Here is a 27643-nt window from a genome sequence, read left to right on the forward strand (position 1 = left end):
AATGGTGCTGTAAAAGAAGTGTACATTCATTTATGCCATACACACATAAATATCTCTAAATATAACACAGCAAGAACAAAAAGCGGACTTCTGGGACCTAAACAAAGACTAGTGTAAAACCACATGCCGAAAGCTTGGGGAAAAAAAAATCTTTGCACGAACCAGTCTACATCTCAGTCGACTTCTGTTACTCTAAAAACAAAAGTGCACAAAGCAAACTAAATTGAGTGCCTATTCAACCTCAGATGATCTCGCCACTGCATAGCGTTAGAGCTAACGGCACTGGCTACGAGATATAATTTAAACAATCTTGCATAAGCTCGTTCAAATGCGCGTTTAAACATGAACCCCCCGAGAAAAACTTTGGGCATCACTACCTCCAGATAAATGTCAAGAAAGCCTTGAAACGCATCACAACACGCTTGCATGCAAGGTCGCTTGCCCAACTAAAGCAGCGCCTCACGGACAACTTATATCCGGCCCCGGAATGGTATTGTCGCGCATAATTTACAGGCTACTAAAGTCCCCAGAGGCAGCCCGGTTGTTTACAACACATACAAACATGCACACCTCATCACACAATACAGTACTTCGGCTTCTTTAACGGAAGGATCTGAGCGTGCTGTCTGCTGTAAACTGCTCTACATGAAGAAGTGATGCTATGCATGCAATGAAACTCTGAACTGTTCACGTCTGTGCTTTACAAGGATTCCTAAGAAGGCGCCATACGCGTATGCCAAGAAAGCATCAATACAGCCTCAAAGCACGTCTTTCTTTGGTTCCAAGTATGGACGCAGCCGCGTAGCAAGTCGTACGAAACCTAGTTGCCAAACTGTTGGGTCTCGTACAGCGATTACGAAATCTCTTTACTGAGAGCTGCTCACTAAATAGAAGTGAGTGTAGCAAGTTCTTATAAAAAAAAAAAAACAATTGAGATTGCTTAGCTTTAACACTGTCCAGAAAAGAAGGATTCAGTTTCAAAATGACACATGCGAACACAAACATATGGTGTTACAAAAAAAAAAAAAAAAAGCTACAGTCACTTTTAGCACGAAAATAAAGGGTCATTCATCGTTTTTCACCTTCTTTCGACCAAGGGTGCATTCTATCACACGGCACTTCAACACACATGCACAGTATGAATGAAGCAATCTCTCTGCGTGCAGGTTCACACGGCTTCTCAAAATGTGACAGCCAGGCAGATAATGAAGGAAAAGTCTATCAGTAAACACTCTCCGAGAGTTCCCAAGGTCGCCACAGCTGCTGGCAATTTGTCTCCTGCACGCCCTTCTATCACTTCCGAATTGTTCAGAGGGTGGTGGAAGTGACGGGTGAAATGCCATGCACGAGCAATGTCGGGGGCAGTCCCGACGTGAGCAGCTCTAGCTCGTTGAGGTAGGCGAGGCGCTGGGCATCACCGTCGTTCGAAGGCGGAGGGGGTGGCGGTAGGTACAGGAAGAGCACGGCCGTCGTCTGGCTGTGCTGCTTGATCATGGCATTGACGGCGTGCAGGTAGTCCTCGCGCGGACCCTCGAGCAGACCCGCCACGTGGTCCCACAGCACCACGCTGATGGTCGCCTCTATGCGCAGCAGCTGCAGCATGCTTTCCCAGTGGCGGCGGTGGCGAGCAACCTGCTTCCGAGAGGACGAGGCAAACGTGATGGCAGTTTCCGTAGATACAAGCAGCCTGCCAGCATTGCTTGCCTGGCTCATTAGCTACCGCTGTTAGCACACTCACTCAGAGATAAAGACGGTTTGTGCACTGTACACCCTATAAGGCAGATGAAACCAGTGTCCCTAGACACCCAAAATGAGCAAACAGGAGTAACTCGAGTCACTCTTGAAGCTAAAGTCGACGAATCTCTGCCAACGAAAATGTCAAGAGGCCATTCGTGAAGAAAAAAAAACGTCTGCTCAAAAATTAACTGGTGTCTCAAACTGAAACATGCTTTGTCCGCACACTCAATGAAAAAATGTGCACAAATAATGTGGCGCAATGTACTTCAACATACATCAATTCTCAATGCGGATGACGACTCCTGTAGCTCGATTGGTAAAGCATTGCGAGCACTATTTAAAGGTTGCAGGTTCGGTCTCTGCTGGCAGCACGCCTTTTCGGCCACTTTAGTTTCTCCACACGTATAGTATCATGATTACAACAACAAAGTTGAAACAAAAACATTAATGTACTACCTTCTTTGACTTCATTATATGTTGGCTTTCATTAGGACTGTATGTACTAAGAAAACAACTATTCCCTTCTTTCGTACATGAATAGTGGTTGCAATACAAATGCGCAATGATGGACTTGGCATCCAGGTCTTCATTTCGAAGCATTACCAGCCAGCTGTGCTCTGTGTTGTCCACATCTCACTACTGTCAACAGTGCAACAGCCGAAATAGAACTCGGAGCAATTTTCGGAGCAGCAAAATGTTACTTTTGGAGCACTAAGATCCAAATTTGGAGCAGGTTACGGTGAAAAAAGCATTAATTTTTTATTATGAAAGACCTTATTTGGAACAGCATTAGAAAGAAGGCTTAGATTAAAAAATATATATGTACAGCACTGTTATTTCAATAAAAGTAGTACTTTGAATACACCACTCACCAAACAATGATAAAGTCCACATCAACATCTACCCTGCTTGTCAAATCCTTTGACAGACTCTTTAAGATTCAAATGTGGATCTGCCAAGCTGTCGACCTTGAGATTTGGAAAATTCCTAAAGCTGAGAAGTAGAGGTGGCAAAAAAATAAATAAAATTGGCGCACAGTTTTGTTTGATTTTTTTAGGGCTGCAGAAATATAATACAGTACTCCAAATGATTGTCAGTAACGTTTTACAGCAAAGGCTGTCACGAGATCACAACGGTCGGGTGCACCATTGTTATCCGCCGCGGCTGCCCCAACGCAGGCTTGATGTCGAGGAAGGAATCACGGTAGTATCAGTAATAAAGCATTTTAAAATTGCGAAGGAACAACCAGGTGGTCTCAAACAATGCAAATTCTGTAACGAGTTAGTGGCCGAATGCTCCAACCCAATACTAAGCTTCAGGCATATTTCTGTGCCGTCAGGCACAGTATAACAATATTGCACAAATTTCCTTGTTTGTGGGTAGTGGGTACCACACTTCACCAAAGAATGACAAAGGATGGCCCAATGAATACCTTCCCACTACACAAAAATGATAACAATTCATGGTGTGGGGTACCATGCAAGTGTGCTTGCAACAGTTACCCAATGAATGTTTAAAAAAAAAAAGACTCTGAAAGGCCGCCTTGCCACCTTTCGCTGTGACTGTGCTGTACATTGCACGCAGGCCTGGCATTTTTTTTTTTTTTGGACCTCGGCAATCATATTAGTACTCACAATTATGCGGTGTTACACGCATGAGTAATTGAACGAAGTGTGTTGTGTCTCATGACTAGTGCTAAGAGCTTCTTCTAAATCTTAAAACGCTTTTCCGCAGACCACTGGTGTACTGCACAAAGACCAGGCAAATCCGTGTACACACTACCCATAATTCCTAAACTCGCTGAAGCGCCATGCGCTGCAGCTCCTGTAGACACTAGTGCCAGAGTTCCTTCTAGTGTATATTTAGGAAACTCTATGTGTGAAGCCTTACTGAAGCCGAAAGTCGGCCTCATTGACTGGGCAGATTCTCCTCTCTTGTTTACATGCAATTTGCGAGGTAAAAGCTACATCTTTCTCCCCGGCTCAAAAAACCCGTGCACTGCACAGCATGCATACGCGTGCGGTGGCAATTCGAAACCAGTGGAACGAGACTCTACACGCTGGGCCTGTGCGATACTGTTGGCGAAATCATTTTGTCTCAGTTAACAGCAAGTAACAGCTCACCAACAAGGAAGCAGGCACAAGAAAACACGTGCTAGATGCCCTGGCTACGACAAGTGTGGTGTCGATGTTTTTACATTTATTCCCGCACTGTACAGACAACATGATCGGCAGTGTGCCTGCTTTATGTGGTTGCATTATGCCCCTCATGCAGCCGACGCGGCGCCCGGTCATCGTGCCCGTGTTCCACAAGCACGCCGCCGTCAGCATTGTGCGACAGCGTTGCTTAAGCACGAAGCAAGTGACACATGAATGCGGTGATGCCGAGAGTACGCTGCTATGGGGGCGAGCACAGCAAGCGATGCAGAAAAAGTGTTTTATACACACATGAAAGTTTTTACTAAACACATATCAAACACAAAACTACATATGTGCACATAATGTCCTCATGCGTCTTGCAGGGCACAAATGTTTCCCCCGTTGTCACAAGCAGGAACACTGCACAACCGTTCCTGACTCGCATGGGGTTCGTCGTGGTTCTGTTTTGTAATGGTGGTCGAAAGCAATTTTGCTGAGCACTTCAAGTACTTCATTCGTGTCGTCCGCCGCATGGCACATGAATATATGCGCTCGTTCTACACACTGTGGAGGCCCAGTGGCTAACGGATATTTTAAACGTTCCTAGGGGTACAATAACCGCCGAGAGAACCCTGCGTAGCTAACAACGCGGCACAAAGCATGAATATTGTCCGCAATGGCTCAGTACGAGACTTATGGAGCCGCACATGCCGCCTCCACTAACTGCTAAACCAGCTACACTGCACAACACATAACCATAGCAATTCCTTCATTGTGCCCAGTAAATATGGCCCCACAATGTCTATTCCCCCCCCACTTTTCAAGCAGCACGCAGGCTGGGCATGCCCTCTATTCTCATTGCTTCCTTTTGGGCATGCCTGGATCCCTAAATTGATTAATGACGCAAACTACAGGCGGCCAACGAGGCCTCTATTTCTTGCTGAAATTAGCGCAACTGAGAAAATTTTGAGGCTGGTCGAATATTTTGGCGCAGCCCGACGTAATTTCATAAAATTTCATGATTTTGGCGCGGCTCTGTGCAAAAATGGAGAATTGTATTGAATTGGCACAATCGGTGCAGCTGTTTGCTCCAGTGATGTGAATAAGAACAAAAGCACGTCAAATCGGTTCTGCAAAAGCTCACAGGGTGCAGGCAGGAGAGGGAAAAAACACTTTTGGTGTTTAGTGTGCTAAAACCACATTATAATTATGAGGCATGCCATAGTGGGAGACTGGACCGACTAGGACCAGCTGGAGTCCTCTAGTGGGCATCCAAGAACAATACACTCTTGGTAAATGGAAAACTCAAACTGAATTGCTGCTTAAATGGAACAGCTGCCTCTTACGCTTCATGCTGTAGGAATTCTGCTTCGTCTCTCAATAAAAGAAACTTCGGTTAAATGGAGCTTATCTTTAAAGTTTCTTCATGTGCTGTTTGACGAAACTCTACTATAGACTGATCTTTTTGCATGTCACCAAAACTAAACGCGGCTGACTAGCTGGGAATCTCTCCCTCGAGCTGAGTAGCGCAACACCGCACCTGCTAAGCCACCATGTAAGAGGTCAAGGAAGGCAAGCAGAAGGTTTAAAATCAAGAGCCATGGACACACCTCCTCGCCGCCGTCGCCTCCTGCGCCGCAGGGCCCGATGCACATGAATATGCGCAGGGTAGTGGCGTGCTTCCATCCGGGCACCATGTGCAGGATGCACGCCAGCTGCATGGTGAAGAGCCAGCAGTTGTCGATGACGCCGGGGCTGTCACCTGGGTTCAGGAAGTTCAGGGGCCAGACGTCAATGTAGAGGCGCGTGCGAGATCGCACTACGGACGCCTTGTCCAGATGCTGGAAGTGGCGTGCCAGGCACACATTCTTCTGCATCCAGAACATGCAGTCGTACACCATGGCCACATACTCTGCCGGACCTAACGGCCGATCCCGGCTGGACGCGTCCCGCAGGCCCAGGAACTCCTCCTCACGCACCTGGAGAATAAAGGCTCGTTCGCACTTGCAACATTCACCAATCACATGACCATTTGCAACTGGTAACCGAGAAGTGACTCAAGGCAACCGGCGTTCACAACTGCTTGTGACTTGTATCTGCTGTCGCGAAAAATTCCTGTCTGCTCGCATTGTCCTCGCCCCCTATAGACTTATTCCTTGTTTGCAAACAGCGGTAGGAGCTATTGACAGAAGCACTTGTAGCGACACAGGCCCAAGCACCTCAGTATGTTGACGGCGCCTACCACTGTTCACAAATACGGAAAAGGCCTATAGTAAGCCGACCTCCTCTTCCTGCGCATGTGACTGATTCAGAGGTTTGCGACTTCCGTCTCACGACTGTAAGATAAAGCAGTGAGCGACTGCACCAAAGCAGTCACTTTGTGACCAAAGCGGCCATTTGCGCCAACTTACGACCAGTGGCTTTTCGACTCGCTTGTTCGTGCGGTTGGCACTAATCACAGGTGTGAAAAAGCTTCGAAGAAACAGGTGAAGCCAGCAATAGCTGCAATGGCACCACTCGGGCACATTCCTCAGCTGGGTGGAATCGCATAACACAGTGTAATGGCAAGACTACTCTCCGCTTACTTCATTTTAACCATGTTCATTACAGTCAAAATCCGCATATAAGGAATTGTTGTGTACATTGAACAGGTGTGAAATGCCCTTGAATATACTTTTTTACATATAAAATATTTTGTATATTGAATTACCTGTAAAATGTAGAATGCTTTTGTGACACAGTTCAGTTTCAATATATAAGGATTTTCAGTTGACTGACACTCAGATTGCTGGCTGCCCGTTTTGACATCCCTAGGTTGGTTTGCTGCAAGTTGAGTACACAAAAGAATAAGCCAGACTAGTATGGGCAAGCAGTGCTTTTGTGTTTATTTATATCGACACAGTGAAACGCTAGACCAACTAACAAACAGCAAGCCCAGGTTGCGACAGCCCAATGTCACACTTTAGCACTGAGAATTAAGAGTGCCGAACTATACGACTTGTAGTGATTCTTAAGGTTTGAGGTCCCAAAACCACAATACGATTCTGAGGGAAGCTACAATAGAAGGCACCAGAAATTTCGACCACATGTGGGTTTGTTATTGTTCACCTAAGTCTAAGCAGATAGGCCCCTAGCATTCTGCCAACATCGAAATGTGACTGCCGTAATTTGATCCCACACCCTTCGTGTCAGCAGTCAAACACCATAAACACTTAATTATCTCGGCAGGTGAACTCTAGGACTTATCAATCAGAAACCCCCATCTCCAGAGCTGCCCCAATGTTCTGCCATTATGGCCACCACCAAGTCGTACTTCTTTTTTAGAAGGTTGAACCACCAATTTTAGAAGGCTGAACCAATTTTTTAGAAGGTTGAACCACCAGTTTCTTTCATCCGTTGTCACCTTTCTGCTTGCCTGTTCGTCACAGTCCCCACGACCGCGATCGTTCTCGGACCTTTGTCGGTGTGCACCAACCTTGGCCGTTCTCAGGTCCTTGAACGAGCTATTCTGGTCGAAAAAGTCCGTCGGGTGGCTGTCATCGAAGAAGCCAAACAAGATAGTGTTGGGCTTCATGGCTCCCAGGCCGGATACCCGGGCCAGGTGGTGCAGCCCCTCTTGCACAGACTGTGCCATGGTCACCTCCACAAATGCCTTAACCTGCACAGACAAATGCTCACCCGTCAGCAGGTCTCGTCGCTTCTCGTGGACACAGAAAGAAATGGTGACTGCCCCAAATGTGGCATTGCTTCTAAAGAAAAGTTATATTCTGAAACAGGACAAAACAGACCCTCGGAACTTGTATTCCTAGCTGAAGTACAGCGTAGATGGATGTGCATACTATTATAAGGGTGGCTGTGACAACAGTGACATGAATATGCTGTTGCTGCTGTGTGTTGCTCACCAAAAGGTTTTATAGGTTTAGAACTTCTTTTCACTCACTCACAAGTATGCAGTTTCCTTTAATGTGCTCACCCGTACAGTTGGCTTTCGCTATGGAAGTACGTGCCTGTTTCTCTGCCGCAAGTTAGTCTAGCAAAGAGTGCTCCGAATCAAGATGTTAATTGGATCAAAAGATGCCTTTCTCCCCCACATTTTCACTTAAGGGGGCAGACTGGTCTTAGACATTTTTTGTTTATTTCTTCAGTGATCTTGATAAAACTGCACAGGGTTATACAGTTTTTTCTGCTGATTTCAAATATGTAATTAGTTTTCCTGTAACTCACTTTGTTGCTGAGATAACTAAAGTTCACTCCCTATTGTTTAAGGCCACCATAGAAAAAAAAGTGCTTAATTAAAAGTGATATTTAGGATATGCCAACATAGACTAATGACTATAGAGTGAAAGTATGGAAGAGTTTTTTGTTTTTAGACCTTTATTGGTTATTTTGCAGCAAAATGAACTATACATTTTCAAAAGCAGTTGGAATTGTGTTACTATTTTGATTAGTAATTAATTAAAAGGGCATGTGCTCTAAATTTTGCTCCCATACTTGCATTCTACACACATACAGGTTTCCACTGCAAATAGAAATATTGTTGTACCTGCCCTAGCTGCAGAGATATTGAGGCCTCAAAATTGAATAGTCACAAATTTACTTTTTTGAGAAAAATGGAAAAAACTGAAAACACACAGTTTCTTCAAAAAGCAACGATCATGGTGCGCATGTTTAGCAATCCTCACGAAGGCGCTCATAAATTGGTAGTAGAGCTTTAGACAAAGGTGCTGGCAAATTATAAAGAAGCCTCAAACTCGGTTCCCCATTTTTTTGCAGGTTCTGCATGTTAACAGCACCAAGAATCTGGACAGTTAAAATGACATTACAAAAAAATTACTACTTCTTGGTGCGTGAAAATTTGCAGAGAGATAGAAAAATACTTGCAGAAACCAAATATGTCGATTTTAAAAAATGAATATTTTTGTCACTTTTTGGTCCCAAAGAGCAGTCTGCCCCCTTAATGCCACTTCATGCACTAAGTATTTTTGTACGTTTGTGAACTAGACGGCCCTTTATTTCAACGCACTACTTTTTCACTATTGTACAGGGTTCTTTTATTTAATCTAGCTTTTACTAACGAAGCAAGCATCTGTGTAAAACACGAATGGTTTATTTGTCAATATAAGATCACCCAGAAAAATTTAGAAAATTTTTTTCTTAAACAGGTTCATTTGATGAGTTAATTTCAGCAACGAAAAAATACACATACCTAGGACTCATTTCACCTAAAAAATCGACCCTAAAAGAGTTAGGTATGTGCGTGTGCTAAAGACGTAATTTACTTCATAACATATTAGCTATGCAATAACTAGCACTTTGAACATACAGTGGAAATTTAACGGCTCATTGTTTCTTTGTTAGACACAATATTAACGTAAGTTCTCATTAATATTCTTCAACATTAAAATTCTCGACATTCTGTTAGTTTTCTATTCTTCAACATAAAGTCGATTCTGTCGAAACGTCCAACTTCCGCAATGCATCCCTCTAAAAGTCTAGACTGGCTTCTACAACCCCACAGCACAAGCTTTCGCTGACAACTCGTGCGAGGCTACACACCTTGAGCTTGTCAAGCAGGGCGAGCCAGTAGGGGTACTCCTCCAGGACAGGGTCGGCTTTGAAGTCCTTGGGCGAGCCGACCTTGACGTGACCGAGCACATACAGGCCGCTTTTCTTGAGGTCATTGGCGAACAGGATGAGCGGCAGTGAGGAGCGCGGGTTGGCAACCAGCAGCAGGAACTGTGGCCGCCAGTACTTGACGTGGTCCTTGCGGCTGTCCAGCAAGAGAAGGTACTTGCGTACCTGCATGTCAGACGAAGGAAGAAAAACCGCTCAACACACACTGCGCACACCTATCACATTGCTCTGCCAATGCGACACCCAACTGCCACAAAAAAAAAAAATGTTTCTAAAAGAGGCAGCATGTACCGAAAATAAAGAGGCATTGCTTGAGCCGATAATCATCAGAATTGCACATGCGGAGCCCAGAATACGTGACACAAAAAAAAAGCAGACGGAAGTATGCCGATGTTGTCGATCACCCTCTGTCTGAGTTAAAAGACATCCATTTTCATGCAATGGTTATCTCGCAGTACTTTGAGGTGCCACTGCACACTAGCTTGTCATTTACAGTTGTAGCCTTTTTATTTAAGGGATAAATCCTGTGCTAGACGCACTTATGCTCACTGAAGTTCAATGTCTGCTGTTCTACAACCGTGATCCAAGAAACTATGCTGTGTACATTACATCTAGTATGTGCATGTACCCATACAACACGACTGCACGTGGCGCTCAGATGTGGGTGCAGGTTAAAGAGCCCCAGGTGGTCAAAATCTCCTGAGCCCTCCACTACGGTGTCTCTCATAATCATGTGGTGGTTTTGAGACGGTAAGCTCTACATATCAATCAATCAACCACTCGTGTACAGGTCTCAACAAATGATAGCGGATACCCTGAGCCCACGGCTTGCTGTGGGACACCAAGCTTTTGCGGGATGTGATACGGTGAAATCGGCAGCCTTCATGACTGCACCAAATGCCCCAGATATCAACCAGTACTCAGTGGTGAAACGAAAACCACCAGCCACTATGCGTATCAGGTAAAATACTTTTCAACTGCAAGACCAGCCACGTCAGTGTAGAGCGCTCGAGCAGCCGGTTTTCGCTCTGTGGGCCAAGACCTTGAGGGAGTTTCGGGCTCTGAAGAGGTGTATCAGGAGCATGCACTGCCTAGTTGGCAGGCTGACCATGTCAGAGCCTCATAATACTCCATGGCTTTTCCCCACAGAGCAAAAACCGTCTGTTCGCGTGCTCTACACAGACATGGCCACGGCTGCACACACAAGCACACTCACAAACATATACATAGGTACATGCACATAGCAGCATATACATATACATAGGTATATGTATACATAGGTACATGCACATAGAAGCAAGCGCAGATGCATGCATAGATGCACACATAAATATACAGACGTAAAGATAAACCAAGGTGCCACCACTCACCTGGTGAAAGATCAGAGCTTGACTAATGGAGCCCCAGCGAACGGGAGGTGAGCGAAGGTGCAGTACGATGACCAGCACTAGGCAGATGATGATGGCAATGGCTGCATACAAAGGACTCACCACGAACATCATCGTGCCACAACCCAACAGGCCCAGCAACGAACTATGCCACGAGAAGTACTTGAACGATGGCCTGAAAGACGGTGCAAATGAGCACAGGCCTGTTAATTATATCTGGCTGAGAAGGAGCGCATAAAACAAGAGCCTAAACAACAAAACTATAAAACACGCCATACAAATTATCAGTGCCGTGCTACGGCATAAGTGAGTGGAATAAACTACCAAGATCAGCAGTGACCAGAGGTTAACCAATCCCAATTTTTAAATGCACTTCAGTTAGCTGTTAACATAATTTAGTGCCGCAAGATGCTGTTCTGAGCTAGTGCCCTTTTTCTTTGTATGAGGATTGCACACTGCTACTGCTATCTCTTAATTAACCTTTACATTTTGTACTGCCAGTGTTTGCGTTAGTAACGGCACCTTTTTGCATCACACTACATTGATCTTTACTTTTTTTTTCCTTTCTACAATGCTTTGTTTCCAATTTGAGTGTTCTTGCCACTCTTCTACATAATTAGCTGTGTGTACTTTGACGGTATTCTAAATAGACGAAAGAACAAATGGCAGAAGTCACCATTCCAAAGGCATTTGTTACACTAAAGCAAAACCTCACGTCTTGAATCAAACTTGTGTTAATTTAAAATTCCAAAGATTTTTCTCTTCTAATAATCAATGTACAATGGAGAAAGTAACTAGAATAGCACTTGTTCTCATTTAAACAATTAGCCTAAAAGTGACTCTTACCATGCAAAAAATACCTTTTTACTGAAACACTGTTTACCAACAATTACCACACTTTTTTGTGCATTCCTTGGTGCAAATCTTTATTGCTTATCGCAGAAATGAGGTTAAACAGCACAACACAATAAAATGAATATTATCAACAAGAAATTAAAACTGCATCGCAAAACTAAGGATGAGTGCAACTTTACTAACTATGATCGGGTTTTTTTACCGATTTGTGGAACATTTATGAAACACATCAACATTCCACCGAAATCATCATATACGTTTTGAATAGTTTCTTCTCAGCATCTACGAATAAGAGAGGAAGCTACATAATATGTGAGAGAGAGAGAGAAGTAAACGTTTATTTTGAAACAGTGCCCCGAGCAATGCCCGGTGTCACCCTGAGGTGGGAGGGCTTACATAATATGTGAAACTCGTGCATTTTATAATTATTAATCATATCTTCAAGTTGTTCAATAAAACGACTGATCTCTGTTGAGGCTTCGACATTCAAAGATTTGATTTGCACCACATACAACAACTGGGCTCACTTCAATTATATCACTCGACTTTCAGATGCATTTCAGCACAATACTCGTGTGCTTCATTTACCTGATAACTCCGTGGGTGCACTAGAAAACTGCTGAAACCATAGCCAAAGCTAGTGAAGGCCCTAGATCACACACAACTTCCAGCAGATGACAAATTACACATTATTTTGAAACATACTACTATACCTCATTCAAGCAATAAATAAAGCAATATACAGTGGAACCCCGATTATACGACTTTCAGGAGACCATGCAAAACCGTCGTATAATCCGGGCATCATATAATCTAAAAACTAAGAATATAGCAATTACACCCAGCCTTTTTCTAAAAAATGGGTATAGACCGCCTGAATAAGCCCACGGCACGACCTTGTGCCTCTCCTAGAAAGGCAGATTAAATTATTCTTGCCAGCGACAGCTAATGGCATCGTAACTTAGTTGAAAGAGGTGCGAGCGAGTCTCTATTCTCAAGTTTAAAAAGAACTGAATCACACGTGCATCTTTCTACCGATAAATAGAGTCCGAAAATTGCCTGCGCGTGAAAACGAAACTTAAACCGTGTTGCCAATAGCCTCCCATCAGAAGAGTCAGACACAGTGTCTTCGCTATCACATAAAGGCGACCAACCACGAGTGTGCGTAGAATGCCTTTGTGTGGGACAGAGCTACACACGTTGTAATTTGTGACCTTGTAAAGTGCAACTAGTGATGCCCCGCTGTTGGTATGAACGTCGACATCTTGTGAAATTTATCTTTCACAGTGAAAACAGCTGCGTCGCGCCCTTATGCTTCCACAAGCCTGTGACTGCGAGTGTGACAAAAGCAGGAGATCAGCTGTATGTCAACCAGAAAATGTTTCCATGGACCGAAAACGTGAAAATATCAGTTTTCTGGCCGGCTGGAGCTACTTTGTGTGGATAAAGCTCTACTAGGTAACAGCCCCAGATACTTGCACACGCGATTGCGGCGTGTGTAGAAGTGCATGAACTTCCAGGAGAATAAATTTTCCATTCTAAGAAGATATCTGTCTTGCTCTCTACTTCCTTAATCGTCAACCTAGGGAAACGCAAGTTTACATTTTGCACTCGTGAATATTTGGTCCACGCTTGATTCGAGTAAAGGCATTCTTTTTTCTTTTGGACGAAATCTGAATGTCGTCATAAGATGCGGGGTCGGCGTAAAACTGCGTCACGTAACCAAGGTTTTTAATACATTATTCCTATGGGGACTTTGCCTGGACCTAACCGAGTCATCGTAAAATGTGGATCATCACGAAACTGGGGGACGTATAATCGAAGTTCCACTGTAGCCACAATGAGTCATTACAGGCATAACATATAGACTGCCAAAAAACATACAACCAATAAAAAACTCGAGACTAACGTCAGGCTTTCACAAAATAGAAACTCACAAGAGAGAGGTTCCAACTTTGATTTCAACCACACATTTTATACCACACATTTGCACTGTTAGCTTTGTCATCGTCGTCATTATCGTCATCGTCATCATCATCAGCCTGACTAAGCCCACTGCAGGTCAAAAGCCTCTCTCAAGCTTTGTACTCATTACCAGATGTGAAAGAAGGCATACGACCAACCGAAAGTTTGGTGCCGATGCCAGGTCAAGGGCGAGGCAGGCCAAATTGGTCGACAGGTACGACAGCAAGAAGAAGACCGACGTCACCTGGGCAATGGTGTTGAGGCTGCCAATGAACAGGATCAGCTGGGGAGCGAAGGCACACATTTCAATAAGGGAAATAAACTGCTCTTGTCATATCATACAAGCGTGCAACAATTCTAATTTGTGACACACTTAAATGTCCACTTCATCATATGCCAACCCTTATGTTAACCCATTCAATGCTTTCCAACTATATATATATATATATATATATATATATATATATATATATATATATATATATATATATATATATATATATATATATGTGTGTGTGTGAGATATAACAGACAATAATGCCAAGGAAAGTATAGGATAGTTATTAGGCCAATTGTAATGTAAATGAGAAGAAAGAAAAGTGGGTGAAAAGATAACTTGCCGGGGGCAGGATCCACCCACGGCAAGTAATCTTTTCACCCACTTTTCTTTCTTCTCATTAACATTACAATTGGCCTAATAACTTACCCCATACTTTCCTTGGCATTATTGTCTGTTATATCTCATTAATATTGTGTAAACACAAAAAAGAGCCCTTAAGTATACACTTGTTTCTCCTATTCATTAACGAGGGTCTCGTACTGGCAGACTTGGTGCCTTTAGGTCGTATACGAGGGACTAGGTATTGGTCAGCTGCCAGTTAGTAATAAGTTCCCGTGCTACGTGACGCCTAACAGGCTCATAAAGAGTGTGCCACACACGCCGCCATGGCTACTAGTGGCGCTGACTGACACTCCTACGTTTAAATTGGCATAGATATCCAATAAAGTGGCTGGGGGGATGGCTGTCGTGGTAGCTCAGTGGTAGAGCATCGAATGCGTTATTCGAATGTCGCAGGTTCGGATCCTGCCCATGGCAAGTTATCTTTTCACCCACTATTCTTCACATTTACATAACAATTTAATCTAATATCTTCCCCTATACTTTCCTTGGCATTATTGTCTGTTATATCTCATTAATATTGTGTAAACACGAAAAACGAGCCTTTAAGTATACACTTGTTTCTCATATATATATATATATATATATATATATATATATATATATATATATATATATATATATATATTGAAGTTACTGCTGACATACATGCCAGTACAGCGCCAACGAACTTTTCAAACCCCACTACAACGAAACTGACGGGGCGCGGAAAAAATGTCGTTGTAGTGAAATCGAAAAAATATAACTGATCTCAGCTAGCAAAACAAAGGAACGTTTATTCTCAAAATTTAAAAAATGTCCGCTGCTTCCTATTCTTTCGCAGCAGCATCACGACGTGATTCTCACCCATGCATAGCGAGGCCATGGGGAAAAGCATGCTAAAACAACACCTAAAACTGCCTTCGTGAACGAACCAAACAGTTGCATTAACACGTTAACACCAGCAGCTGTCCGCCGTCGAAGTGCATCTGACAACGCCGAGATGGAGGCAGGGTATCGTGGAGCGGCGACTTTTGCATTATTCAATGCCATTCTTATGATCCATCACTCGCAGCAAGCTGATTTTGTTGATAATGCGGACAGTCAGCCGCTCTGATTAGTTGCCACACTGGCCAAGCGTGAACATAATGATGAGCATTGGAATCGGAAAAGGCATCATTCCGCAGTTGCACCCAGCAGCTGCGTGAAGGAAACCATGAACAGAGCGACTGCGCCTCAGTTTCGGATCGTCTGCAGCTCAAAAGCACCAGTGGCAAAAGCAGGGCAGTCTCATTGCCATCGCTATCGAGCAATGACAGCGGCCATGCTTGCTGAACAGCAGCGGTATAGCGGTGGTTTCTGGTGGTGCCAATGCGTGTTCTAGACTTCAATGATGCATTTTCAGGCACTGAAAATGCATCAAAATGTTAGAGAGTGCGCTTACTGCATAAAATTAAGTATATGAGCCTAAAATTGCATGGTAAAATTTCATTGAAGCGGGCGGGACGATTGAAAAAAAAGTGTTCGTTGTGGCAACAATTTGTATGCATTGACTCCTATGGACTGCTGACGAGAAATCGTGAATTTTTCGTTGTAGCAGAAATTTCGTTGATGCGGCATTCGGAGTTCGACTGTAATATATATAGTATATTTTTTAATTTCTATCACAGCTTCTAGAGAGCTCACACCTGCATTTGACTTAATGGTATGGAATAAGCACTTTAAAGAGTGTCACTGAATACTCGTTGCACATTGATTTCAATCCCGACACATGATGTCGTGATTGAAACAAAACATCGTAACTTTAATCATGACATCTGGCATGTGCAATTGACTAGAAAAAACTGCGTCATGTCATAACAGATCTGGGCGCTAAAGGTGGCATGTGCTCTCACACAAGTGTGCAAACTAATGTTATGTCACTATGACACGAACGAAAAATGGTGGAAACAAAAGTACTACATGCAACACTCATTCAGGAACAATAAAAATGAAGGCGGGAAAGAATCTTTCATTAAGGATAATAAAGATATGCCCAAAAATTAAATGAATTTCACATGCCTAGAAAAGTGCTCACACAAGGTTACTGTCCCCTTTGTCAGAGTCATAAATTATCGTCTCAGTAAAATTCAGCAAGGTTGGCACGTTCACACCAAGATCAGCGCGCAGGGCACCGAGGGTTAGAAAACTTGTAGGCCTTATACAAATGCAGTAGAACCTCATTGATTCGTCCCCGCTTAATGCGATTTCCCTGCTCTCACGCTCGCAATCGCAAAAATTAAATTAACCCGATTCTAATTGTACATTTTCCCGGACGATAAGTTTATTTCCCACATTTTATTCGGAAACGTATAAACGAGTTTCTACAGTATATTACACAGCAGTCAGCAGCACTGATTTGATTGATATGCGGGGTTTAACGTTCCAAAACCACCATATGATTATGAGAGACGCCGTAGTGGCGGGCTCCGGAAATTTCTACCTCCTGGGGGTTTTTTAACGTCCACTTAAATCTGAGCACACGGGCCTACTACATTTCCGCCACCATTAGAAATGCAGCAGCCACAGCCGGGACTTGATTCAATGACCTGCGGGTCAGCAGCCGAGTACCTTGGCCACTAGACCACCATGGCGGGGCAGCAGTCAGCAGCACGCTGGCATTGTTTGACTTATTAAAAGAGTGTTGCATTTGACATGACTGCCTCCAGCTACACCAGCTACTTATCGTGCAAGCACACATTTACTGACCGTAAATACATATACAACTGTATTGTATTACAGCAGTATACACTAACTATGGACATCAAAAAATTGCTTATCAGCTACCGTTACAATTAAACAGGTTATATTCATCAGATGTTAACAGAGCACATATCACCCTTTCTGAACATCTCCAATATCTTATCAATGCTCCCAGCAATTAAGATTCATCTTCAAAGTTCGTAGCAAAAATTAGGAAAAATAATAAACAAAAACACAAGGGATGAAAATGCAGTCACCACTGCACGTAAATGATATGTTTAGCGTATTTGTGTTTTTACAAATGGCAACCTTTGATTCACATTTCTATAAATGTTTATTGCACTGTGCGTGTGTGTACTATTGTTTTTGTCAGTGCAACCATCTGCCATCAGTTTGAAAGTTTTATAAATCTTAATTTTGTTTATGTTATGTACATGTTGTGTACTTGTGTCAGCTGTGGTGTTCTGGTGCCACTACCGTCACTTCCTTATGTAAATAGGGGGATGAGAACTTAGTCAAGCAAATAGTCCCTTTTATTCTCACCCCCTCTATCAACTGTGTATTGGAGGAAAATAAACCATCATCATTATTATTATAATGTAGGTTGTGAGGGTGCTGACAACCCCCTGTAAAGTTGTTTGCGCCGCGTGGCGCACGTGTCTCGCACAGAAGCCGTAGCTCGGGAATGACAACTATTAAGCGATAGGTGGCGTTGTGTTTGCGAGCGGTGATCACCACTATCATGATTGGTAGAGTGGTAGCGCCGGCGGTGACCCCTGGTGGAAGGCAAGCCTTGGTGGCGGGCGAGAGAGTTGAGCGAGTCTTCTGGCGTGCGGCTGTGGCACGGACCCAGCAATGGGTCTGCCGTGGACGGCACCGCAGGCTGTCTGCGGTGGGTCCACGTGGTGAGTCAGACATTAGCAACACCGCCTTGTTTGTAATATTGTTGAGTGTTTATTATTGTGTAAGGATGTCTAAGCGTGTTGATCATGATTGATGTTATAATAATTCGGCTGACAATATCATCATTTCTAAAGGTAGTTAAATAAATGAGTGAGTTGTTTTGGTTTGTTCCGACCGTGTCTGCTGTGTCCCGTTTACTCCAAGAACGTGTCGCTCTCCACTGCAAGACCCCACAAGGTATACCTGAACTGTATACCTGAAAATACATGTGGCCATGAAGAGGTTTAGAATTCTTACATCGCATAATTTGATAACTTAATACATCGACACTCCTTGATTCAAGGTTAAAAAACATTAATCAACTATGTAGTACAGTGGAACTTCGATGATACGTCCCCAGTCCTGCGACGACCCGCATTTTACGATGAATTGGCTTGGTCCCGGCAAAACCCCCGTAGAACTAATGTATTGAAAACGTCAATTCTACGATGCAATTTCACGCCGGCCCCGCCTCGTACGACGCTTAGCTGGACTGTCCGAGAAAAAAAAAACCTACGATGACGCATGCAGGCTGCGACGCAAGCACACTGCGGCCGGATGAAAAAAAGTCGGTAAACCGAGGAACCGTGTTCGTTCCTCCGCAAGTTCTAGCACACTATCCGCGCTGCCACCGCTGCCACCACAGGGCCTCTTCAATTTTTCGACACGCTGTCGGCCATAGCTAGCCAAAGCCAACGTTGTCCAGAGCCAGCCGGAGCGCATTCGTTTTGCTTAGTCGCATTGCACTGCGCACTTCCGTTGACTTTTTTTGTTTTGTTTTCTGCCTTCTTTTGAGTGGTTTTGTAGTGACAGCTGTCAGCAGGTAACATGGCAGATAATTTAGAGCTCGCTTTCTAGTATGCGATAACTTTCACTAGACTTCGCGTCGATGTACCGGACGTGTTGAACGGCGAATGTTGAGCCTGTCTACATTTGGGACAGCCGCGAGGACTGGAACTAGCTGCTGTCTAGCTACCAGAGGTCTGGGGAGTTTTAGCCCCTCGCGATGGGTCGAAGCTTGCGCAGACGTACGCACTTGCAAAAATCGAATGGGTCCACTGCCTTGTTGCCTTTCAGCCATTCCTTCACGTGTTTGCCTCATCGGTGGGTTGTGCGCCGCAGCTGCTGCGTCTACGTGTAAAATTTTCAGTATTCGGACATTGGTGTGCGAGGAAGCTTTCGAATTCTTTGTTGCGAGTGCTGCGTCTCGCAATGTCGCGGAACCGAAAACCGCTGACACTTGGAGAAAAGCAGAGGCTAGTGCGTCCGTTCCGACGTACACGGACGTGTTGTGCTACGTCGACAACATTCGGCGGTTTGCTTGCGCACGCGACGAGATCGGCGACTTGCTACCAGATGTCGCAGCTCGCAAACTCGCAGAAGAAAATCACAGATTTTTTTAAAAGGTGAGAATAAAGATTTGTTCACAGCTCCAATAAAATGCGTGGTTGTCATTTTTTCAAGTAATTTAATCTACCTTCATCGGAGCAGCGTAGATTTGTGCCGCGGACTTTCTTACGCATTATGTGACAACTGTTGTGGGGCAACAACAACCATCAGTGTCTATATTCTTGGTTTTTCGATTATACGACGCCCGGATTATACGACGATTTTGCGTGGTCCCCTGAAAGTCATATAATCGAAGTTCCACTGAACATGTCATTTTCCGCACCCTCTACAAATGAAAACGAAAAAGAGGAAGCTGACCTGCACAAGAAACCATGAAGTGAAGACCGCTGCCAGTGGATTGCTCTTGTAGACAAGGATGCTGACTGGCCGGAGGACAACACCTGCAGTGGGTGAGAGACGTAGTATAGAGCTTATATTATAAATATATGATAGCTATATGTTTTATAATAACAAGACATATAAAGTATAATAATTGAGCAAGATACAAATCAACGTTATTAATGGTACGTTATTGAATTAAAAACAGGCAAAGTTCGAATATAGGTTGACCACTATATATTGCGCTCCCTCAAAATTAAAAAAAAAATCAAGTATTAGAACACAGGTTGCCAATATCTTTTAGGAAACCCATGACGTTTTAGATTCCCACTAGCTAACAGATGGCCATCAAGATCTGTATTCACTACTCGAAGATGGCACATATCACTTGTTTACTTATCAAAAGTGAAGTGTTCAAAACTTCTGTTTGTTGTTCAAAGGTATCACGTTGACGTGGGCTCATCGTCACGACAGGTGCTCCATTTCTCCCAGCGGTCTGATCGCATTGCTTTGCGGTTCCGTGTTTGTGAGTCGTCGTGCAAAAGTGCCGCATGTGTTTACTCATGTAGTGTCTCCACTGTTGGCAAAAATGGAATTGCGTACGCCTCGTGAATTTCGCCATTCTCATCTCCGCTGTTTTATCCATCGACGAAAAATCTTCCCAGTGTGCCAGCATGTGCAGTTGCAACGGCCGAGTCTGGACTGACACAACGATTTGCAAATGCTTCGGTATAGTTCAAATGCTATATTTTCATTTTATTTTGTGGTGTACAAATTTATTGCAAATACACATGTGTAATGCACCAGTGTAGCTGGCACTGTCTGAAAAATGGCAGGTCTGACAGTAGAAATCTTTTATTTTGGTACTTCTGCTAACTTCGGCCTCGATTAAAGAACAAGTTTCTTTTGTCACAAATACACGCCAATAGCCAATTATTATAGCCAACATTTCCGGAGAAAAAAATCAACCTATCTACCAATAAATACAATATTTGACATTAAGTATCTGTGACACAAGGCCTTGTAAAGAGAACTGCAGTAGGATTCCAGCCGAGTGAGACCAAGAGGATTTGGCAAGACGTACCAAACAATTCGTCCTTGCTGAGCGCCTCCAGCACACGCGATGCACCGATCAGGTTGCTGAGGGATGCAGACAGGGTGGCAAAGAAGATTCCAATGGCCACAAAAGGTGGCCACAGATCTATGTACTGCATGTAGAGGACGTTGTTCTGCAGCAACAACCTGCGCGTGACAAAATTTGACAGAAAGATGAGTGCTAGCAATATTACCACTAAGTAAACGTTGCGTTCAGCAACAACCTATGAAATTGGTACACATGCATTTGTTGAAACAGCCGCCAAGGCTGTCCTGCTTTTCTTCTATTTCTGAGACGCAGCTACCAATAAACTACAATATGTAAAAAACCTTTGTACAGTGAAAGCTTGTTAATTCACACCTCATTAATTCGAAATTTTGGATAATTCAAAATGATCGCTGCAGTCCGGTCCGCAGTGCATAGAAGACCATGTGTAAAACGATTCGTTAATTCGAACAGAAATTGCTGCCTCTACGGATAATTCGAAGCGCGCGCCGCTGAGCGTCATCATCGTCAAACATTAGTGGAAGCTTTTACGCTCGAACGATAGGCGGCACGACCAGTTTTTTCGAGCTTCAAGTGGCCTCCGAGCAAAGGGCGAGCAAAGTATGGCCTCCAAAATCCAGGGAGCAATTTTTTTTTTCCGTAGCCCTCTCGCTATCTCAGCGCCTGGCGCCACTTGTACGCGGGATCCACGGGACGCTGAGGAGTCAGCGGAGTAGTCCTAGCAGTCCTAGGCCGCTCCCCGCAGTGTCACTTTGTTCCTCGAGCACATTGTTCGTTCACGCCGTCAAGCCGTCTTATTCCGCATCGAAGTTGCAAGATGCCGCGGGGAAACTACTGCACAAAGACTGTCAAGGAGAAGGTGAAGATTTTGCGAAAGGTTGACCAAGGGAACTCGAGCAAATACGAAATTGCGAGGAAGCACGGCATACCTCCGAGCACGTTGTCAACCTACATTTGCAACAGGACGGCCATTGAAAACGCCTATGAAGCCGAGGATTTGGCGCCAGTCGAAAAAGGCTAAGGACAGCGAAGTTCCCGGAACTAGAGTCAGCTTTGATTATCTGGGTTAAAGAAATGAGAGCCCAGAGTATCGCATTGAGCGGCCCTATCATCGTGGCCAAGGCAGCCGATTTCGCCCTGCGCTTGGACATTGAAGACTTTGTCACCTCCAAGGGATGGTTTCATCGTTTCAGGGAGCAGCACAATCCCGTATTCCGCACGTTATCCGGCGAGGCAAAGGAAGTGGATGCCGAAACATGCGCTACTTGGAGAAGCGACACCCTGCAGCAGTACTTGGAGAGCTACTCACCACAGGATGTGTTTAACGCTGACGAGACAGCGTTATTTTTCAAGTTGCAGCCAGACAAGATGATCACCTACAAGGGAGACAGCTGTGCCGGCGGCAAGCGCAGCAAAGAGCGTGTCACTGTTCTGGTCGCCGCAAATATGACCGGTACAGAAAAGGTCCCCCTTTTTGTGATTGGCAAAGCACTCAAGCCACGGTGCTTCAAAAACATTCGCTCACTGCCGACGGAGTACGCCGCAAACAAGAAAGCCTGGATGACAGGTGACCTGTTCAGGAAGTGGTTACTGAAATTCGACAGGCGAATGGAACTGGGCGGCAGACGCGTTCTTCTTGTCGTTGACAACTGTTCGGCGCACAAAGTCGACATTGAGCTGAGAGCAACTAAGTTGGTGTTCCTTCCGGCAAATACGACTGCGGCCCTAGAGCCAATAGACCAGGGCGTGATAAGGAACATTAAGTGCTTTTATAGGTGTCAAGTGCTGGAGAGAATGATTTTGTGCGCGAGCGACAGGAAGGACTTCGGCATTACGCTGCTCACTGCCATGCACATGTTGGTGCGCGCATGGGAACAGGTGACCGCGACCACAATCGCAAACTGTTTCCGCCACAGTGGATTTGCCGCTGGAAGTGCGCAGGATAGTTGTGACGTCGACGTGGATGGGGCTGAGGAGCTCATGCCAGTGGCATTGCGCGACACTCTTCGGGGCGTACGTTTTACCGATTATATTGAAGTTGACACCGGTGCATCGGTGTGTGGTGCCCTGACTGATGAGGACATTATCGCTCAAGTAGCCGGTGCGCAGCCTGATGCTGAAGAGCCAGAAGGTGAGGAAGACGAAAATGACAAAGCGCCTGTGCGCCCGTCAGCTTCTGCGATGATGGAGGCACTCAATGTGGCGTGTCTCTTCTTCAGCTTTGAAGAGAATTCCCTGCACCGCGTCCGCGCGCTGGAACAGAGAGCCGCAGCTGTGGTATTCAGAGAAAAGAAGCAGATGGTCATCACCGACTTTTTTGGCCAATAAATATTTTTCGTGCCCCCACCCCCGAAATCCACCCATTTTTGCTCGCTTTCATTATTTCGAATTAATGAGCTTTTACTGTATTGCAGTGATGTCAAGGAAATGTGTGAATGTAAGAAGTTGACACATCTACATGAATCACATTTGTGTCAGACAGCAGTATATCTGCCAAACACACCCTTTTGTCATCACCTAATCTACCTAAAATGGACCAGTCGAGAAACGTAAACGAGCTGAAGGGCCAACTACAACTGAACACGATCACACTTGCAATCATTGAAATACTAAACAATAGACTCTTTTTAATAAAACCTGAAGGGACCAGGAAAATGTGTTTCGTTTAAGGAGAGTTTTATTTACTGAGAGATAAACAGGGGTAGAATATTCAAGTAGGAAACCAAACATATTAGTGGCAGTTGCTCCATTTAAGCAGCAAATTCATTTAAAAGAGTTTCGTTTATTGAGAGTCTACTGTATTACTTGTGAATGAGGCAATACAGTAACGATTCAGAGATTTAACACCACAAGCCAGGGCAGGGGCTGCGAGGAAGGTCAGAGCGACCAAGGTACTGAGGATCGCACCTGTGGATAATTCTCATTCCCATAGCTCCTCAGACACAAATAGAAAACTTCGTAGGCAAGCACTCTCGAGATGCAGCCCTGTAAAACAAAACAGAGCCATCACAGCCAGAGACTAAACAAGCAGTCTCATTCGTGATGGCAGAATTCCACATCAGGATAGCAAGCGCCCCCACAAGGTGAAGGATAATCCAACCATATTTGGGAGGGGGGCACTTGCCCAGTCCCGAACCGGTCATTGGTGCTGCTTTGACACTGTGGCACAGTGGCAGCCTAGCTCAGAGGATGTACAAGTGAAAAGATGCTTTGAAGGTAAAGTGGTCTTTTTTTTTATCTCGCACGCCATTGAAATTATCATAGCACGTGAGCTCACCAGAACACATCAAACCTCTTGCACTTCCATGCAACAAATCATGGGTACGATTCTTTTCCACCATGACCATGTTTCAATACAGGGAGGGAGAAATGCAAGAGATGCTTATATACTCAGCTTTGTAAACAGATTGAAAAAACCCTAGTGGTTTTAGAATTCATCCGAAGCCCTCCACTACGTTCTCTCTCACAGTCCCCGCATCGCATAACGATGTTAAACACCATGAATAAAATAACTTATCAGAATACATTAGGGCATATATACTGCATGTCCTTGACTGATTCTGTGACCCACCTGGAGCATGTGCCGGCTGTCAGAAACATGAGGAGGACGTATGTGACGAATGTGAAGCCAACAGCCGACAGTGTGCCTCTGGGAATGGCCTTGGCCGGGTCCTTCAGCTCCCCTGTGTGAGTCACCACATCAGCCAGCATCAGTTCTAGCTCCATTCCCCTTAATTACCCATGAACCACACGTGTGCAAGCATATCAACTTTACTTGCATAATTGTTCACTTAGAACAACTTCAAGTTTATCAGCTAGCAACTGCACAATTAATATTGGCACAAACCACTTTTTATTGCAGGGGCAAGAATATATTTAAAGACAATCACGCAAAACCAACAGACGACGGAGTAAAGAAAGCCCAGAGGAAGACTTCACGTAACCACTCCATACTACAATACAGCAAGGTGTAAGATATACACATTAACGCATGGACACTGCATGAAATGCAGCTGCAAGTGCTTAAAAGTTACATTCCGGACTGTCTTCACACAAGTTAACTTTGGCATTTCGCATGCTTCTTCCTTCAACATTCAGCTTTGACAGTCAAACCAAACAACTGTACCTGCAACTTCCAGCTTAGCAACACAACACCATAGCCTGATGCAGGAAAATGATATAGTTCAAGCGTCGAACCAATATGCACTACTGACAGAGAAAGTACCCATAATTCACTCAACTGGTTAACCTCAGGTACTAATTTTTGAAAAAAAGTATCACTGTTTCACATTGAGAATTCCCAACTGGAGGTGTTAGTATGCAAGAGAACTCAACTCACCAGACATGTTAGCACCTGCCATGATGCCCGTCACACCGCTGAAGAGTACACCAAACACAATGGGGAATGTGGTCATGGTCTTTGTCGTGTAGTCAATAGTGTATGAGGCTGCAAAGACAGACACGAAAAATGGTACTTGTGCATATTAGCAAGGGCTGTCCACCTTAAGCACACAGCTATACGAAGAAAGCACATCCGCTTGAGTCCACAGCTCAAGACAACACCTACACATATTCGCGTGCCCGCAACGGCGTAACGAACCGTCAACACAGCTCCAAAGCCCTTAATCACAATGTACAAGTCCTTGTACTATCGATATCTTGATGCATTATGGATAGTACAAGGACTTTCAATTAGGAATGCACTTATTTTCTTCTCACAGTAGTGAATACACCACTAAAATCGATTGTGGTGGCCGAATGTCAAACCTGTTCAGAAGAGAAGTTGAAAGCTAGCACACTGAGTAACATGTCTGATTTTTTTTTTTTTTCATGCAGCTTTTTGTACAGGTATATCATTTTAAGCATGAACCAACTAGCCCAAGATCTTATTCAGCAAAATGGTCCCCAAGGCTGGTGCATTCCAAACATTGCTGCAGAGCAAAAATATCTGCATACACTTTCGCCAGACGCCCTGTCTTTCGAAAGTCTCAGAATCTTTAATGTTTCTCCAGAGTACAGCCTGTTTAGCAAGGTCTGTAAAGTGATACACATGACAAGGCATGCTAGAATACTGTATTTGTTGGAACATTTTGAGAGTGCCCATGCAGTGCACACAGGTTGTGTAGCAGTGACAGCGGTAGACGGTACACCAAGAGTACACGCGCACACGTCCTTCTATGTCCCGGAACCTTTAATAGATTTTTGTCCAAGAACCAATGCTACGGGCGATCGAGCGTTACTGTACTGAGTGCACAGTGAAATTAAAAAGCACAACTCACACCAAATGTTGTTGGTGAATGTGACCCAGCTGAAGCCTGTGTACGGTGCGTGGGTGATGTTGAGGTCACGCATGTGTTGGTTCTCCTGCGGCAGCAAGACATCAAAGGCCGGCTGCGCCAGAAAGCTGACCATCACTGAGAGGGCCGACACAATGACCACACCGAAGATGACAACAGTCGTCTTGGCGAACATGGTCGCCCCAACCAGGCACACGATGAGGTTGACAAAGTTGACGCCCGTGCCGTACAGCAGGTTGTACCAGAAGCCCTCGGGAAGAAGGCGCGCCACCCCACCTGGAAAAGTTGGGGACACCATATTAATTTTTTTTTCATACTGTATTCACAACTCCATAGAAAAAACCTTGGGTGGTTAATCCTTTATTATACGCTTCGTCACTTCTTTACCACAGTAGACTCTCGGTGAACAGGGATCTGTTAAAATAGCTGCTCGAATGGATCAGCTTCCTCTGATAGGTTTCATACTTGAATACTGCAGCTCTGTTCACCTCTGAGTAAATGGAACTACTGTTAAAGAGAAAACAGCCAAGTAGATATGGCAAGCCAGGTGCCCAGCTATCACTACTTGAAAATAACAGAGTGAGAAGCATAAAGTTATCCTCTTGAACATAAAAATTTAGAAAGCATATCGCACAACCTAATTTTTTAAAAAATGGAGAGAGAACAGGAAGACTTTCCACATTTTTAAAGCATACTACTCGAGGTCCTTATCATAGAAGAATATAGTAAGGCCATCTTCTGCCTGTACGTCTACTTCACTTTTCCATTATGTGTCTGTATGAATTGCACGGTTGGAACAGATGTGCTTCTTTGGAGAGTCAACTGACATCACCATGCTATTTTCTGTGCAAGTAATATCTCCAAGTTCCAAGTAATCCAGTTGACATGACAGATTTTAGCGCAAAAGTGTTAATAAAAAGCTGACATTGACAGCATTGACCTCATGAATGCAAAGAATACATGTCAAGGTCCCACCAAGAATCGAACCCCGGTATTCTATGTGGCAATCAAGTATTCTACCACAGAGCCATGCCAGCTTTCAGACCTGCTTTTCAAATATACCCAAATGTTCGTGAAACGTGAATTGTGGCTGTAGTACTGCTATCCAATTCTAAAACATTACGTATGTACTCCCATGATACAGCCATCACATCGGGTTAATGTCAATTGTGCAGGTAACCCTCCGTAAACATAAACTTTTTAAACAGAACTGCCTCTGATATGACTGGTTTTGTACTCATATTCTGCAGCTCTGATCATCTCTCAGTAAACAGAACTTGTATTGAATAGAAAATTTCCCTATCCCTTCAGGTTACGATTAATGAGACTCTACTGTAGTTAGGTGTCATCGGCTGAAGTTGTTTATTTAGCGATGTCCAGGACCACCATCCTTAACCACCATCCTCATGACCACAGGTGCTACCTATCAGCTTACTGCATCTGGTGTTGCTGATACC

General features: G+C 44.3%; 1 protein-coding gene across 5 annotated transcripts in view; it reads right to left on the reverse strand.

Annotated features, from left to right (window-relative positions):
• Positions 1-903: 903 nt before the first annotated feature.
• LOC119175799 (solute carrier family 12 member 9) overlaps positions 904-27643 on the reverse strand; it is a 37221-nt gene continuing 10481 nt past the window's right edge. The window contains exons 4-14 of one of the 5 annotated variants that reach the window (XM_075889349.1): positions 26169-26462; positions 25229-25336; positions 24461-24572; positions 20872-21029; positions 19767-19849; positions 13876-14000; positions 10880-11072; positions 9432-9674; positions 7351-7533; positions 5486-5854; positions 904-1632 (exon numbers count right to left, since the gene is read on the reverse strand). In XM_075889349.1, coding sequence (XP_075745464.1) covers positions 1309-1632; positions 5486-5854; positions 7351-7533; positions 9432-9674; positions 10880-11072; positions 13876-14000; positions 19767-19849; positions 20872-21029; positions 24461-24572; positions 25229-25336; positions 26169-26462 — 2192 coding nt within the window. In that variant the 3' untranslated portion in view covers positions 904-1308. Of the gene's footprint in view, positions 1636-5485; positions 5855-7278; positions 7534-9431; positions 9675-10879; positions 11073-13875; positions 14001-19766; positions 19850-20871; positions 21030-24460; positions 24573-25228; positions 25337-26168; positions 26463-27643 lie in introns of all 5 variants that reach the window. The other 4 variants (XM_075889348.1, XM_075889347.1, XM_075889346.1 and 1 more) reach the window with 4 other exon arrangements.

This window comes from Rhipicephalus microplus, chromosome 3 (assembly GCF_043290135.1).
Source record: "Rhipicephalus microplus isolate Deutch F79 chromosome 3, USDA_Rmic, whole genome shotgun sequence".
Classification (NCBI taxonomy): Eukaryota; Metazoa; Arthropoda; class Arachnida; order Ixodida; family Ixodidae; genus Rhipicephalus; species Rhipicephalus microplus.